Source organism: Eutrigla gurnardus (assembly GCF_963514095.1).
Source record: "Eutrigla gurnardus genome assembly, chromosome: 2".
In the NCBI taxonomy this organism is placed as follows: domain Eukaryota; kingdom Metazoa; phylum Chordata; class Actinopteri; order Perciformes; family Triglidae; genus Eutrigla; species Eutrigla gurnardus.
In genome coordinates this window covers 32,763,653-32,781,806 of record NC_139916.1, presented here as the reverse complement: position 1 = coordinate 32,781,806, position 18,154 = coordinate 32,763,653, and the positions used below count along the sequence as shown (strand labels likewise).

At 43.7% G+C, this 18,154-nt stretch overlaps 2 protein-coding genes across 4 annotated transcripts in view; one reads left to right on the top strand and one right to left on the bottom strand.

The window, feature by feature from the left end:
- Positions 1 to 1,635: 1,635 nt before the first annotated feature.
- On the bottom strand, positions 1,636 to 4,423 carry LOC311027280 (E3 SUMO-protein ligase ZBED1-like; the record flags this gene model as incomplete). Its single annotated transcript, XM_084031223.1, has 4 exons — positions 1,636 to 2,353; positions 2,530 to 3,146; positions 3,577 to 3,753; positions 4,402 to 4,423. The coding sequence occupies 4 exons, from the start codon at positions 4,421 to 4,423 to the stop codon at positions 1,964 to 1,966; spliced, it is 1,206 nt and encodes a 401-aa protein (XP_083887349.1). The 3' UTR covers positions 1,636 to 1,963.
- Positions 4,424 to 17,296: 12,873 nt separating this feature from the next.
- cadpsa (Ca2+-dependent activator protein for secretion a) overlaps positions 17,297 to 18,154 on the top strand; it is a gene marked incomplete at its 5' end in the record, with an annotated part of 352,388 nt that continues 351,530 nt past the window's right edge. For all 3 annotated transcript variants that reach the window (XM_084025306.1, XM_084025305.1, XM_084025304.1), the window contains one exon: positions 17,297 to 17,647. In XM_084025306.1, the coding sequence (XP_083881432.1) occupies positions 17,297 to 17,647 (351 nt within the window). The remainder of the gene's footprint in view (positions 17,648 to 18,154) is intronic.

The following is an 18,154-nucleotide window of genomic DNA, read 5'->3' as shown; positions in this document are numbered from 1 at the left end:
GTTTCTCTGTGTGATTTCCTGCCAGAAGTGACGCGTTTGCTCGCGGCACGCGCAAAAAATAGAGCAGAAGCCGAAACGATCGCTTCACAGCGCGGGACAGCCGCGCCGATTCACGCCGCGCCGATTCACGCCGCTCCGCGTCTGGTGTGAACTACACTATCGCTTAACAAGGGCGCCGAAAGGAAGCGGGCTCCGCTACACGCCTATTCGCGGCGCTTCTGCGGCCGGTGTGAACCAGGCGTGAGACTCTTAATCTCAGGGTCGTGAGTTTGAGCCCCACCTTGGGCGTTGGAGATTTAGGCAAGGGCTTTACCTTAGATAAACTGGTGACAATATATCTTGTGCTGTATACTTACTCTAGAGGGCTTTACCTGAGATAAACCAATCAAAATATATTATGTCCAGTGTACTGGAATGATCTCCAGTCCTCCACATTGGAATGCTCTTCTCAGCCATCAATGCCATTGAGGGGGTTCAAGACATTGTTAAATTGGTTAAAAGCAGTGTGTGAAATAACCATCAATATTCGGGGGGGTCCCCATCTCCTGATTGTTACGCGATATCAATCTAAATGTTGTCACGTAGTAGGCCTATAACATTACAATATTTCATGGATGCAAGCATTGCATCAAGCATTGCATTCATAATATGTGACCAGCCACGGCAAATCCAGAAACAAGTCGACCTCGGGCATTTGAGTTATTCACATATTCTGAAAGTGTAGTTTCTAAGCTTTCCAATGATGTACACATGGAAATCGGATAATATTTGAAGAAGTTGTGGCCATTTGAATGTATGCTTCTCTGAAAACCGTTCACTGAGAAAACTGGCCTCAAAGATTTGCAAATCTCACCTCACCTCCCCTCACCTGGCCAGAAAGGAAACACAATGGTGCTCATTTGCATCTCATTCAGATAAGCCCTCCCCCTACAGATGTCACTCAGTGATATCTGGTATGTGTTAGCCTGCAGGGCAGAAAGTATTGTAGTGGTTTGAACAATGGTTATCAAAAGCAGTTATCATTTAGGTAATGTTGATGTAGTGTTATTTTCCTTAAGCACTTTACTGGACTGATCAGAATTAGAAGGTACTTTATTGAAATGGAAATGCTTAAAGTGTAGGATGTAAACATTGGAGGAAAAAAAATCCTACAGTACAATCAGTACTAGAATTAAGTGAATTTAGTCCAGGCCCATTCTCCTCAAAGTGTTTGATTATATCCGTCAGGGTGTCTTTGCCAATTCTGAAAAGGAAAACAAAGAAGTTTCACATCATGGGCCCTAGTTTCGTGGCGCAGCGCAGGGCGGCGCAGGGTGGCGGAGCCGGCGCAATGCAAGTTTCGACCCGCGCAGCCTTGCGCACCGTCAGTTTGGCAGTTTGGTGGATCGCCTGCGCCAAGATGGGTGTGGTGGCGCAGCAGGGGGAGGCGTCACAGATTCAGCTTGGCGTAGCGGAAGTTTCGTGGCAAAAAGCCTCGCCGAGCCTGCGCTGAAAGCTCGCCAGCTCCAACCTGGTCTACTTTCGGCGCAAGGCGTAAATAAAGTCCATTCATTCAAGGCGAATCACAGCTGGCGGAGTGGAAGTTTGGCTGACGGTGCGCAGTGCGCACACGTCACCGAGACCTCACAGTAGGGCTGCACGATTATGGCCAAAATGATAATCACGATTATTTTGATCAATATTGTAATCACGATTATTAATCACGATTATTCATTATGTTCGGTAAAACATGTCTTTTTATTGCACTTTTTTTAAGAAACATTATGTGGACAAATCTTCACATTGAAACTTAAAATAATCATAAATCATAAATAATAAAATAAAATTTACCCAAGATAAAGGGCAAAAATTAAATATGCCATTGCAAAGTGCAATCATAAAGTGCAAACAGATGAAAAAAATGAAGCCTATGCAGAAAAGGCACATACTACAAGGAACAGGAACATACTACTGTAGTACAGGCCTACAGATTTTTGGCCAGAAACACCAGCCTGTCAACACTTTCTGGTTTCAGAGACGACCGAAGGCAGGTCACTATGTTTCCCCCAGTGCTGAAGACCCTCTCGGAAGGGGCACTTGTTGCAGGTATGCTCAAATATTTTTTGGCCAGCTTTGACAGTCGGGGGTAGACTCGCTGATGTTCCCTCCACCAGTCCAGTGGGTTCTCCTCACTATCAAGGTCAGCAAACTGCAGGTAGGACTGAAGCTCAGAGGCTACAGCTTGGTGAGGAGGATGAGCTGGGCTGGCTCTCTCAGTGACCTTGAAGAAGCTCCCCAAGGTCTTCTTTTTCTTGGATGTGCTGGGTGTATCCTCTGCCCTGTCTGCAGTCCCACCATCACTTGGGCCCTGCTCCTTGAAAAGTGCATGGTAAATAAAATATGAATAACAAATTCAAATGAAATTGACATCCACATTCAGAATGTAGATTACAACACATTAATTACTTTTTAGCACATTTCAATCCACTTAGTTTCTTGAATTTATAATAAATAGTGTATTTATGACTAGTATCTACAATTATTACTTACCATGCTCACAGATGCAGCCATCTCAGACACAAGTCTGGCTTGGATTGGTTCTACCCTGTCCTCACTTGCGTATCGCAGCTTGAAACGGGGATCCAGAGCAGAAGCCATGTCGAGCAGCTTTTGTGTCTCGGGATCCTTGTATTTTTCCTCCAGGTAAGTTAGGATTTTTTTCCTGATGGTGTTTGTGAGCTCTGAATCATCATCGTTCACTTTGAGGATGGAGGAACTGAAGAGATGGAGGACTGGCTTCACAAAGGAAACACTGACATACTTCTCACTGGACAGTGCATCTGTAAACTCAGTCAAAGGGTGGAGGGATTTGTGGATGGCTTCGAGGATCTCAGTGTCCTGCCATGATGGGATGAGATGTCTGGACTTTCTGTCAGAAGACAAGACTTGAGAGATGGCCCTCTGCTGCTCCAGGACTCTTTCTATCATTCCCTGTCTTGACCCCCACCTTGTGGGGCATTCTGTCTTCAGCCCATGTTCTGGAAGCTTCAGCTCCTTTTGAGCCCGTGCTAGCTCCTTTTTACGCCTCCAGCTGTAGGAGAAACTGCTCACAAGTTTTTTGCAGATCCCTACTGCACGGTCAATCCGAGGATCTTTCATTGCATTCTCTGTAAAAGAAAATGAGATTCATAATTAAAACAAAACAAAACCTTGCATACATTTTCCTTTTAAATCTTTTATTTTCATGTGTTGTTTTAAGATTGGATTGAATTGAATTGAACTTTATTGATCCCAGAGGAGGGAAATTAGTTTGTCCGAAATAAAAGGCTAAAAACTGTACATAAATAGATACAAATCACCTTAACACACACACAATAACATTTTGGTCAGTTAAGATACAGATGTTTTATTTCAATCACTTGTTTATTTATTTATTTATTTATTTATTTATTTATTTATTTATATATGTGTCTGTTATTTTATCTGGTAAAGCAATATAAAATGCCTACACATTTGATGACCAAACTCCATCATATTAGCACAGTACCATTCAATTATGTGTACTTTTTTTAAATTGTCGTTTTTATTCCTACTCACCAATTGCTAAATGGAGCCTATGGCCAAAGCACTGAAGCCTCATCCATTTATTTAGAGAAGCTGCCTTGACGACGTTAGATCCATTATCTGTGGTGATGCAGACTTGTCTCTCCTCTTGCAGGCTCCATGAGGCCAGTGCTTCCCGCAGTCCCTCGGCTATAGCTTCTCCTGTGTGATCTTGTGGGAAAAATGACTGCAAGCACCGACTCTTCATTGTAAAATCATCGTCAATATAGTGAATTGTCAGGGACAGGTACGGCTCCATTGTTCTGCTGGACCATAGGTCAGTCGTAGTTGCAAAATACTCGACGGCTGTTATTTCCCTCTCTATTTCCCCCCGACGTTTTTCATACAGTGCAGGTAATGCCACTTTGGAAAAATAATTGCGCGAGGGGATCACATACTTCTTGTCCAGTGTTTTGACCATGCTTTTGAAGCCTTCGTTGTTCACTGTGTTTATTGGACACATGTCTTTGGCCAAATAAAACGTTATGGCATCCGTTATTTCTGCATGTCTTTGAGAGGTGGAGGGATACGGCGTCGCCCGGTGCAGGGTTGCCGTTATTGTTGCCTGGGCTGGCGTTGAACACTGACGGGGATTTTGTGGGCCAGCGTTAGCTTTGGCCTTCATGCATTCATCATATTTGGGTTTGTGGTGTTTTTTCAGGTGGTTGAACAAGTTTGTTGTATTGCCCTGTGGCGCAGACACAACTCTGCGGCACTCTTTGCACAGTACCGCCTTCTGGTCAGCATCACTTTCCGCGAAACCAAAAAACCTCCACACAATGGAAGTGGAGCCCTTATGAGGCACAAGCTGCTCCTCACCTCCAGATGCTGCTCCCGACATCGCGTCTCACACTCTCATGCGTCTCACACCCGCTCTCACACTGTTATATCATTTGAGGCTGCCGCTGCTGCAGGGTTCGCTCGCTTGCAGTTTAGGCAGCTTAATGAAGCCCTAACCTTTCGGTCGCCCCCTGGTGGTCGGCTGACTATTGGGTTGAGAAAATCGCCGACGATCATCTTAATTTAATCGTGGCAGCCAAAATCGTGATCGTGATTAAAATTCGATTAATTGTGCAGCCCTACCTCACAGGCAGGTTTCCACAGTTCCAGGCACATTTAAATGCAATAAATAATCACAACAAACACTATTTAATGCAACTAATTGAATCAACACGTGAATTTATATCTATATAGATTGTCCCGTCACATCTGACGTCAGATCAAAGGCGGATGGCACGCGTAACGGAAACTCAGCCTCTCGGACCAAAACATCTCCCTCTCTCTCTCCTGTTTTTTATAATATCGGCATTGTTATTATTATGATACGCGCGCACAGCGCGTGATGCGCGTGGTGGCGCTGCTTCTGTCATCAGGGTTGTCAAGTGACGGATCTTGCACTGAACCTCCCCTAACGCATTAAAGGAGAGGAGAGGAGCTCATTTGATTGGTGAAGATCTGAATCGGATGTAATAATCCCAGTCCACGCCTCGTCTCCTCCTCGTCTCCCACTCACGCCTTCTTCTCCTCCCTCTTTCCCACTTGCGCGGGTGGGCGAGACGGGAGGTGTGACTGCGCGAGCCTGCGCGGTGCACAAAACTTGCAAAGTCCAGGCGGACACACCCCGTCGGCGTGGCGCAGGTGCGCTGAAAGCTGACTGCGCCTGGTCTACGAAACTAGGGCCCCATGTGTCATGCTAACAGGCACTGTCTAAGTAGCTAGTGCTAATGATTTAGCAACTAGCCTATTGTCCTCGGGTAGGCTAGTTGCTAAACTATTAGCATCACAGTCAATTCAAGCAATGCCAACAGGCCCCTTGGCACCTTACTGTTAAATCAGATGCCCACATTACGAGCCGAAAACCTCCCATTACAGCTTAGTTTCGATGTGCATATACTTTTAAAACGACAGTACTTAGCTAGCTAAGCAAAGTAGATAACTTGGATGTTAACGGAAACTCACCCCATAAGAAACTGAAAAGTATTCCTGCAGACTTCGTTGGCTCCGATGAAATAAGAGGTCCGGGCGGACTTTATTTTCGTCTGCAGCCTTTTGGTGGATGCAGTCATCTCCGACGTAACTACAGTATGTCCGTTTGCTCTCTTTCGGCAGCTAGAGAATCTATCCACAAGCTGTACATAAGCTCTTGAGAAAGTTTGTCGCTACATGAATGGCTTCCAAGGAGAGAGTTCTCCGTTCTTCTTCCGTAGCATTTGCAGTCAAAGTTACGGATTTCCTCCATTTCGCTGTCTTTATCCCGTTGAAACGTAACCGTATATATAGCGTCTTATGTCTTCCACTCCAGCTCCTCCGCTGCGGACACCGACGCTGAATAAGTAGCCCCAGCAGAGACCATGGCAGATTTTTTCCGAAATTACAAATACAAAATGTATAGTTTTAAGGCAACCAATACTGTTATCTGAAACATGGAGTGGTCTCATGATCTCAACTTGCATATTCTGCAAAAAAAAAAAAAAAAATCACAAATTTTGAAAAAAAAAGTATCTTATTTCGTCGCGAATTCGTCCCACCCAACTTGTTGCTGGTTTTGCCGTGGCTTGTCACATATGTGTGATGTACCTAAATAATGACTAAAAGTAAGTCTTTGAGAACGGGTTTCTCAAGCCAGGTGGCGCATTAGACCAGGGGCTCATCTCCTGTTTCCACAATGCATCATAAACTGCTTGAGAAAGCTGTTCTACTATGATAATTGGTGATGAAAATAAATAATGTTCAATAAGATGTACTTGTGTTTACTAACTGTTTATTCAGTTAAACATGCATTTTGAACTGTAGGCCAACCTAAGAGGTCATGATGAACTGTTTACAGTCAGTAGCTTTGTGTCAATCAGTCCAAGCTCTATTTCTCCTTCCACCAGTCACTCAGGCAGACCAGCTTGTTCACATTTTCTGGTGACAAACTAGATCTCCTCTTCTGCACAATATGGCCTGCTAAAAAAGTCTCTCGCATGGGACAGTTGTGGCAGGAGTCCCCAAGTATTTACAGGCAATGTGGGCCATCTTACAATAGACAGCAGTGTGCTCCGACCACCTTTTCAGTGGACACTGAAGTGGTTGCAGAGGTGGTGGGACTGCAACAATCATTTCAAGCTCTATAATAACAAAGGTAATTTCTTTTACCAACTATACATAATTTGAACACCACACCTTTGTTTTTAGCAGTCCTCCAATTTTATGTGTGACTATTTATAGACCACCCAAGCACCACCCCTCTTTTATTAGTGAGTTTTCTGAACTTTTATCAATTTTACACTCAACTTACAACAGGGTTTTAATAACTGGTGATTTTAACATACACACAGATAATAATTCAGATCCCACTGCGACTGAATTTTTAAATCTTTTAAACGACCTGGATTTTAAGCAGGACATCACACAGCCCACTCACAACAGAGGACACACCCTGGACCTGGTCATAACACATGGCCTGTCCACAGGTGTGTCCTCTGTTGTCCACCTGACTGTGTCTGACCATTATTGTGTGTTTTTTGATATCTCCAGTTTTATCCAACAGGAGGCCCCAGTGAGAACAGTGAGGAAGCGCTACCTTACTCCTGAAGTGGCTGCAAATTTTATTGACATTTTACAGAATAGCACTGCTGACATTTTACCTGCACCCTGCGATTTTATTGTTGACAATTTTAACAGTAAACTCAGGTCAGCCCTAGATTCAGTGGCTCCACTTTCCACAAAAACAATATCAACCAAACCTACACCACCTTGGATAAAGCCTGAAATTAAACAACTGAAAAGAAATTGCAGGAGTGCAGAGAGAAAATAGAGGCAGTCAAAGTTAACAGTACATCACAAAATATTCCGGGACAAACTCAAAACCTACAATAAAGCAGTAAAACAGGCAAGAACTTTCCATTTTTCACAACTCATCTCAGATAAAAAGAACGACCATAAATTCCTCATCTCCACAATCGCTCGTTTAATTAATAGTGATTTTAAGAAATCCTCCATAGTCCCAACAAACAATCTATGTGAGGAATTTGCAGACCACTTCAGGGGTAAAATCGTTGGCATTAGGTCCACTCTTTTAGAACATAACATTGTTGCTTTTAACAGACCTGAACCATCACTTTTATCTGAGGAGACAATGGAGCATTTTGTCCTGGTTGATGCAGAAACCCTTGGTAGAGTTTTCTCCCGAGTTAACCTGACAACCTGCCTTTTAGACCCAATTCCCACATCACTCTTAAAACAATTTTATGCGTTCTTTGAGTTCTCCAGACGGGTGTCTCCCCACTGGTGAAGCCCCTTCTGAAGAAGAGCAATTTGGATCCTGACATTTTCGCCAACTACAGACCTGTATCCAACTTACCCTTTTTAAGCAAAGTTTTAGAAAAGCTTGTTTTTATCCAATTAAATAATTTTTTAAACAACAACATTTTAGAACAGTGTCAATCTGGTTTTAGGATGAACCACAGTACCGAGACAGCCCTCGTGAAGATTGTTAATGATCTCAGGAGTAACAGTGACTCTCAGAAAATGTCAGTCCTGGTGCTACTTGATCTAAGCGCTGCTTTTGATACAGTAGATCAACAAATTTTGTCAAATAGACTTAGACACCTGGTGGGCCTCTCTGGTATTGTTCTTAACTGGTTTTATTCCTACCTCACAGGTCGTCACTTTCTTGTAAGTATGGATACATGTTCCTCTGGAACGCATGAACTTAAGTGTGGGGTGCCCCAAGGGTCAATTTTAGGTCCAATACTTTTATTTTATATATGCTCCCCCTTGGGGACGTCATCAGGAGGCACGGCATCAATTTTTACAGCTACGCTGATGATACACAGCTCTACATTGCCGTGTCTCCTGATGACACGGGACCTATTGATTCCCTTTTAAACTGTATTTTAGATATAAAGTCATGGATGGCAGAGAACTTCCTGCAGCTCAACCAGGACAAAACAGAGGTTTTAATTATTATATTGGTCCTGAAGGCAAGAGAGAGAAACTTTTTCCCAAACTAAATGCTTTTAAACATTCACAGTGCATAAAAAACCTGGGCGTTCTTTTCGACTCTGAGCTTGATTTTATTCCACACATCAGAAATTCTACAAAAATTGGTTTTTACCATCTTAAGAATATAGCCAGAGTTCGCCCGTTTCTCTCTCTGTCCAGCACAGAGGTGCTAATGCATGCTTTTATCTCTAGCCGGTTAGATTACTGTAATGCCCTGCTTTCTGGTCTCCCAAAAAAGAGCATTTTGCACTTTCAGCTGCTCCAGAACTCAGCTGCACGTGTGCTGACGAAGACCAGAAGGCGGGCTCACATTACACCGGTTTTAGAATCGCTGCATTGGCTCCCTGTGCGCTTCAGGATCGATTTTAAGGTTCTTTTAATAGTTTTTAAGTGTCTTAACGGCCTTGGGCCTTCTTATCTGTCTGACCTGCTTTTACCGTATCGGCCCTCGCGGACCTCCGGTAGTGGTATATTATCTGTTCCCAATGTTAGAATTAAAATTTCACCTTCCAAATCCAACCTCCATATTTCTTCATGACTCATTCATCTATTCATTGACCGATCTTTTGGCTTAACAGTCTATAATGGTCAAACAATGCAGTTATCTTCTGGTCAATCCGACATACCTTAAGCCATTCCAGGTTTATTTTCTCCCTCCGCTGGTTGAGGTCCTTGGTGAAGGCAGCCTTGAATCGCACAATATAGGCAGGATCATCATCTGAGATCTTCATCGCTTGCCAGAGGTGGCACAGGGCAGGTAGAACCACATAGCAGGATACTTATCCCCACCAAGGAGCTCAGTGATGTACCTACACAGACAGACAGACAGACAGACAGACAGACACACACACACACACACACAGAGAGATAGACAAACAGACAGACAGACACACACACAGAGACACACACAGACAGACAGACAGAGACACAGACACACACAGACAGACAGAAAAAGAGCAATAAATAATTAATGACTAATTCATTTAACTCAGTTTACACATTTTTAAAGTTCTTAATCACATTACATTTAAGGGCACGTGTTTCTTAAATACAAAGTGACATTTAAAATAACTTGTATGCCAATTCATGAACACGCTATCTTTGTAGACCATACCTGCATGGCTCCAGCAGTTTCTCTAGCTTTGCCAACTTCTCATATTCAGCATTTGTTGGGAAGGCCAGATTGTGCTTCTGCTGAGACAGCGTTGTGTGCAGTGCGTCTATTGCGCCTCACGCGCTTGGTCATCTCAAGGGTGGAATTCCATACCCTTGAGATGACCGTGCACGAGTGGCTCCTGATCTTGTCCAAGGGAGGCTTGCTGGGCATTCAGCTCGTCTGAGTTGGCCGAACTGTGTTTGAAATGTCCGACCACTTTATGGCACTTGGCCAGTGCACCATCAAAACCACCTTCCCGAATTGACATTACAATAGCTCTCTATACAACATGCGAAACACAGGGCAAATGCTCAAATGGCAGTATCCTCCATCATCTTCAACCACGCTGATGGGCCGGCAGCTGGTGGCAATCCACTGAGCGAGGAGATTAGTTAGCTTGGCTGATAGAGCTGTGCTGACGAGCTTGCCTCGGTTGCACTCCAACATAGTAATTTCACGAACACGACTCTTACCCTGTGCTACATCAGTGCTTGGCCCGGCATCTTCCGCATTAGCTAAGGGATGCTTTGTGTTTAGGTGGTACTTGAGACTGGAAGAACTCCTACAGTAAACTAATTCCACATTGCACAAGGTGCAAACAACCTTAGTCTTGTCGAGGTTTCCATTGGGAAGCTTTTTAAAAATACATTTTACCTGAAGCAAACCTGGCGGCTTCATAGCTGCATCCATGTCAGCACGTCACGTTTGATGTGGTAATTTCACAGTAGGCACACAGGTTCGAAGTCTGACTTGTTCTCGCCCCCTACAGTGAAATTTCGCCAGGTATACATCCGCGCTAAAATATCAAGGTGAAAGTCATCATTGCTTGCTTAGTATAGACCCAGCTCCCAACCCAACTTTGAGAATAGATTCATGGCAATATTTTTACACAGCACGTTAACGCGATAACGGCCCACCACTAATAATAATGTAACTGGGTTAAGCGTTTCCCATTTTATGAATGTTTACAATGCAGACAATAATTGACAATAGCCTAAATAAAAGACAATCATTAAAATAAATAAAATACAATAATTGGCACCAATCTGGCGCACTTAAAGAGCAATCAACTGGATAAATACCAGGTATAGCCGCCCATCTACAGCAAATACGTTCAGACAGATACATCATTGAACACATACACACGGAACACATTGAACACATACACACGGAACACATACATACTTTTTTTTATGCTCCTCCCTCAATCCAAGATGGCAGCATGTACTTTCTCTCTGTCCAGTGGTTGTTTTGTTTATTTTAATTCATTTAACACATCCTTTTCAACGCATTTTACTGTGCAAACTGTGGACACTTTTTTTTCTTGCTTTTGGAAACTGCTCTGTGTGACCTACTCCATGTGCTCTCCTTTGCTAGCAGAAGCTAACTCAATTAGCCCAGTGCTGAAAGTCTATTATTCTATCTGGCTCCTCACCATCAACCAACGGCTGCACCCGAAACTGCAGCTGGAGCCTACTGTGTTGTGGACTGAAAGAGTGTCTGCAATCTGGCCTCCTGGACCATCTACAGCCTGGTTTCCACCACCAGCTCTACAGCAGCAGGACACAATCATCTCTGCACCAGCTAGTCTGTCGAAGCTAGCCTCCACCAGCTCTGTGGCAGCTAGCCTCCACCGCCTGGCCTCCAGCAGCTGGCCTCCAGTAGCTAGCCACCAGCAGCCCTGCAGCAGCTAACCTCCAACAGCTAGCATAAAGCAGCTAGCCTCCAGCAGCCCTGCAGCAGCTAGCCTCCAGCAGCCAGCCACCAGCCCTGCAGCAGCTAGCATACAGCAGCTACCATACAGCAGCTAGCCACCAGCAGCCCTGCAGCAGCTAGCATACAGCAGCTAGCCACCAGCAGCCCTGCAATAGCAACCTGTTGCCAGCTCTGCAATAGCTAGCCTCCATAAGCTAGCCAGCCTTGCCCTTTTATAGATACTTGCCTCTGTACCCTTCTGGGTAGCATCTGATTTTAAACTATTACAATGACATTGCTTTTGATGTTGTTTGTGTCTTTCATTGTGTGACTCTGGGTCCTTAAACCAGAGCGGAAGCATGGCTATTTATTCGCCATTAGTGAGACCCAGTGTTGTGGGTGAAACTTAAATGCTATGTCAGAGTTGAGTTTTTGGTATCCAGATTCTTTTAACTTTGAGATGTTACTTTCGTTTGCTTACCTTTCTGTACTGAGGAAAAACTTTACATTTACGGAAGATTGTCTCTGTGCTCATGTCAGTAAGACAAAAGATTATGATTCTGGTTTCTCATATTCTAAAGAAAAGGTACATCATTTTCCTGCTGCTTTTATTGCCAGGAAACGTGCATACAAATCCCGGGCCAGGTCTTAACTGTATCTCGACACCAGAGGAGTTCAAAGTCAGGTCTGGTCTCGGTATTATCCATATTAATGCTCGTAGCTTGCTTCCAAAAAACGATTTGATCAGAATTTGGGCCTGCTCAATGGATGCTGATATTATTGTTGTATCAGAAACTTGGCTTGGTAAATCAGTTCCAGATAAAGTATAAAGGGGTATACTGTACATCGCTGTGATCGCCCCAGGAGAGGAGGCGGAATCGCTGTATACGCAAAAAACAAATTTCATATTAGTCTTTTATCCTCAGTGTCCATCTGCAAACAATTCGAACTGCTGGCTTTAAAACCTGATCTTGCTCAGGGTCAATTTATTAATATTATTGGATGTTACAGGCCACACTCTGCTTGTGCTGAAGCCCTAACCTCATTAGCACATTATTTGTCTAATTTTGACTCAAATTATCTACTGCTAGTGGGGGACCTGAACTGCAACTGGTTGACTTCAGCGTCAGATGACCTTAAATCGGTGTGTGACTCTTTAAATCTTACACAACTTGTTGAGGCAGCAACACATCCAAATGTTAAATGTCCCGAGAAGTCATCACTGCTTGATTTGATCTTGACAAATGCTCCACCTAAATACTCTGATAGGTATAGGTATTTTTGCAAATGATCTCAGTGCAACTGTCAGGCAGGCTAAGTTCCCTAAAGCCAAGCCCAGACTGCTTATCAAAAGAGACCTTAAACATTTTTGTAATCTTATTGGTGACGTGGAACTGGCCTGGAAATTATTTTCTGGTGGTTTCTTTAATATTTTGAACAACCATGCTCCTTTTCACAAATTGCGAGTAAAAGGTCGCAATAACCCTTGGTTTTCTCCCGATCTAAATAGTCTTCTTCGAGATAAAAACAATGCATGGGCCAGAGCAAGACAAAGTAAAACTGATGTTGATTGGCTCAGATTTAGGCAGCTGTACTCGGGCTATAAAAAAAGCAAAGGCAGAGTACTACCTTTCGGAAACCAGTAAAAACTTAAATGATCCAAAAAAGTTTTGGAAAGTGATCAGGTCTTTTTCCGGCCAGGTTTCCTCCACTGAACCACCATCTTTAATCAACAATGGCTCATGTATGATAACTGAAAAGTCTGAAATATTAAACTGTTTTAATGAGCATTTTATTACTGCAGGTTTTTTATTTGAATCTACTCATGAGTCAAACAGTCTGGATGTCTTGCCTATTTGTAAAGGAAATGTGGAAGCCCTGTTTCAGTTTCTTCCTATATCTGCTGCTGATGTATCTAAAGAGTTGAAACAGCTGGACCCAAAGAAATCTGCCAGTCCTGATCAGCTTGAACCCTACTTTCTTAAGTTGGCTGCGGACTTCATTGCTAAGCCTTTATCAAATTTGTATAATCTCAGCCTTCTTAATAGTGAGGTTCAAAGCATATGGAAGTCTGCCTTCATTCTTCCCCTGCTAAAAGGGGGAGCATGCAGTTTCTTGCTTCAGAAATTATTTATTGGATAGACCACAGTGTGTCCAGATGGCAGGGTCCTCATCAACATTCTTGAGGGTTTCAAAGGGGGTACCACAAGGGTCGGTGTTAGGGCCCATTTTGTTTTCAATCTATATAAATGATCTTTGTAACAATTTGTCAGATGCCTTGTATCATTTCTATGCAGATGACACAATAATTTCGTTTTTTGCATCATTTGTTGTGCAAGCATTCATTCTTTTACAGTTAGCCTTTGATGTTGTTCAGGCCCGTCTGCAAAGGCTGAAGATGGTTTTGAGTACCGGTCATGATATTTTCCAAGGCTATTGTGTTGTCAAAAAAAGTCTAACTTTCAGGTACCATATTTCAATATATATAAGTTTCTAAACTTAAGGTAAAATTGGGCTTTTACTTTAGGAATAGATCTTGCTTCTCTCGTAGAGCCAGGAAACACCTAGTGTCAGCCACTTTTCTTCCACTGCTTGACTATCGTGATGTACTGTATATGCATGCACCAGTCTCAAGAATCTAACCCATCATTGCACTTTGTACAAAAAAACTGAATGGTCATCCCTGTCTGTTTCACTCATTGGTTGACTTTTATTTATAAGGCTCTACTTGGTTTGGTCACGTTATAGCCTACGATCCACTGACTTTTTTACTTTGACTGTCCCTTGTGTCTTCACAGACCTGGGGAAAAAGGCATTCCGTTATGCTGCTCCCTCTGCATGGAACTCCCTGCCCACTCGCCGGTGCGTTCGGCGGTCCGTTGCGTCGACATCCGTCGCTGCCGGAGTTGGTGTGTCTGTGGGACACACTAACCGAACGAACCGGCGAGTGGGCGGTTCTGTGTTCAATGTGGATCAATTGGATAGACGTCCTGCGAAGTGGGCGCGACTTCATGGATTCATATTTGATCAACACTGCCTAGTTTGATAGTTTCTGGAGCCGGCCGCATTGCGTTGGACGGACGTCATTGCGTTGGACGGACGTAATTTGCATAGAGTTCAATCCATCAAACCGATCGCCGAGCAGTTTTTTTAATTATCCCGGTAATTTGTCTGTGTGAGAAACACTAGATGTGGCGTGTGCTGCTTTTTCCTCTGACAATGTTAACAGACTGGTCTGTCTCAGTAACTGATGTAAAGGAGGACTAAGCTGACTTGTTGTTCTATGGATTGAAAAGGATTTATCATTCTGACTTCACTGCAGAATATTTCCTTGTTCTTTTTTCCATATTTGCATGTTCTATTGTGGACCTTTTTGAAATGTTCTGTTAGTGCATATAAGAAATATGCCTTTTTCAAGCTGACAGTTAATTTTGATGGCCTTGATGGTTTCTTTGGAAATCTGTAGTTCACATGAGAGAATCTGTGCTTATATATATATGCTTATATATATATATATATATATATATATATATATATATATATATATATATATATATATAGGAAATTTGAGACCCCCCCCCCCCCCCCCCCTCAAATTTTGCTTTTCAGGATTTCACGGGGTCTCATGGATTAATCGGGGGTGCCCAGGCCCCCCGGACCCCCCGTATTTTGCACACTGGGTGGTGTAGAGGTTGTGATGTAGAGGGGGCGGTGTAGAGGGTGTGTTGTAGAGGGGGCGGTGTAGAGGGTGGTGTGTAGAGGGTGTGTTGTAGAGGGTGGTGTAGAGGGTGTGTTGTAGAGGGGGCGGTGTAGAGGGTAGTGTAGAGGGTGGTGTAGATGGTGACTACAGAGCCAGCCTTCCTCACCAGTCTGTCCAGTCGCGCTGCATCCTGTGCAATAAGCAGGATCATGTACTGTATAGCAACATGAAGACAGTAGCTGCATGATTGACATTATTTTAACTTACAATTTTAAAATTAAACATCTTCTTGCAGTGGGAATATGTGCTGTGCAATTATTTTTCTCATTCTATTACTTAAAGCTGTTACTTACACGTTGCTGGGGTCAATTGGATGCTATTGTAGCTTCTACCCACTTCAGTGCAGTTAGTAGGCATGTGCTGGAGGCATGACCGTGGTCTTCTGTGTCTATGGTATCAACAACATGATCACTACAAGATGGCCACCTGCTGGGGGACCTGTCTGACTGCACTCTAACTTTACAGAATTAAATTCTACAGATCCCTGCTGTACGGATTGGGCAATATTACGTCACAAATACACGTGGCTCATAAACTCACAGGAAGCCACCTGCAAACATGCAGACCCAGTTTCACATGTAGAAATGGACCTGTTAATGTGTAAATATGAGTTGATATTTTTTTATTATTTTGGTGAAAGTATTTACATGTGCAAAACATCTATTATTTTCATGTGAATTTAAAATACACATTTACAGCCTAAGTTCGACATATTTGAAAATCACTTTTTATTTTGGTGGATATAAAACTTAACGAAACACAAATACACATGTACAAATGACGGCACTTCACATTTGTCATGGTTTATTCTACAGATCCGTGGCGGTAAAAGTTGGACAAAATGATTCAAATAAATTAGAAAGATGTCAAAAATCTTACATAGATCACAAACTCACAGGAGGCGATCCGCAAATATGCAAACCCTGTTTCATGTGTAGAAATGGACCCGTAAATATATAAATATGACTACATGTTTTAAGAGTAAGTAATACATATTTGCAAGTTAAAGAATGCATGTTTGTGGATAGTGAAATGATGTGAATTACGGTACACATTTGTTGATTGTATTCTGTTTTTTTACAACATTTCTGTGCTTTTACAGATAATATTGTCCAATAAAAACTTCAATAAGCAGTATCCATAAGTCACCCTCATGTGTCTGCAGCTACACTCACCTCACCTGTAGCAGCGTCACAGTAGCGGTACATGCATGTCAGTCAATAAAACAACCAATCAAAGCCAGACAACAAACAGTCCCGCCTTCTCATTCAGTGGCCTTTGTTTCCTATGGCTGGCTGAGTGACTTCCAGATCGATAAACATTTGAGTGTGTGCTGTGTTGGATTCATGTATCACATTGATTGATATCTAGATTTATAAATAGTAAATATTGTTGATGAATCGATCTCTATAGGGCTTTATTTGGCACTCTACCAATGTTGAATCAGCTGAAGTCTATCGAAACATATGCTCTGTGCTACGCCTTTTTCTTTTTGTATTGGATTTTTTTCTGGCTATTTTTTATTATTTTCTTGTAAATGTCTGCAGAATTTAATTCGGTTATCCCAATATCCATGGTTTTATCATTTTAAATCAGTGCTGACGCTTTTATTGTGAAAGCCAAGCCGCTGTGATTCCGGTTAGGTGGTGTAACCGTTCGTATCTTGACTGATGGATCATCAGGTGGCCGTTCGTCTATTGTGTTTTCAGCCTGATCAAACTGGTCCCAGAGCAGCCGGGCGTCGGGTTTCAGCACCGCGGTCAGCTACGAGTGCAGCCTCTTCCTCCCCGGCAGCATCGCCGTCTGCGACCCCTCCCCCTCCCTGTCGCTCCTCCCGTCATAAATCCTGCTGTGTGACACCGACGGCTGCACAACAACTCCACTGTCCAACACTTTCATGGTTCTGAGTGAGAGCGACTCGTTCTCCTGTTGAACAGCAGCAACCAGAGACGCTCATCAGTCTTCCTCTGGATCTCTGCCTCTGGATCTCTCCTACTGGATTTCTCCCTCTGGATCTCTTCCTCCGGGGCTCACTCTGAAGCTGCTCGCCGTCTTTTTTCTACTTTTGCAGTTGTACCTTTACAGCAGGTAGCCTACATTGTCCATCCGACAGCATGTTGGACCCGTCTTCCAGCGAGGAGGAAGGGGATGAGATACAGGAGGTGGAGCGCAAAGAGGTTGCGGCCCCGAAGAGCCTCGGAGGAGCCCGGTTGTCACCAGGCCGAGCCTCCGACGGCCACGGCGGCGGAGGACTCCAGCCCCGCGGCGGCGGGAGCGGCGGCGGCCGCCCCTCCAGCCCCAGCCCGTCGGTGGGAAGCGACAAGGAGAAAGAGGACCTGGAGAAGATGCAGAGAGATGAGGAGGAGAGGAAGAAGAGACTCCAGCTGTACGTGTTCGTGATGCGCTGCATCGCATATCCGTTCAACGCGAAGCAACCGACGGACATGGCCAGGAGGCAGCAGAAGGTAAGAAGTTCTACAGCTTGACACCAACTGCTGCTTCCTGATCCTCTCATCCAAACATGTAGCTCAGTGCACTCAGAGACACACACAAGGATGGGGTACTTTTATTAGAATAAATATATATATATATATATATATATATATATAGAGAGAGAGAGAGAGAGAGAGAGAGAGAGAGAGAGAGAGAGAGAGAATATATCTTTATGAGATAGGTGGATGGAGTGGGATGATAGTTCCACCAGCTTACTGCTCAGAAAGCATAACATCTCTTTTCCTTTCAACATCCTGGAAGCATGATGGCAAAGCCAGACTGTGTGTAAAAGGTTATCAGACAACATGTGTGAATCCAAACTAAAGACACCAAAAAGGAGAGGCTGAAGGATGAGCGAGCGAGCGAGTGAGGGAGTGAGAGTGTAGTAGATCCCGTATCTGTGGACGGCCTCTGGGCTTAGAAGCATCCCCTCCCTCCTGCTCATCTCAAGCAGAGCTTTTATTAGAACAATCTGTTGC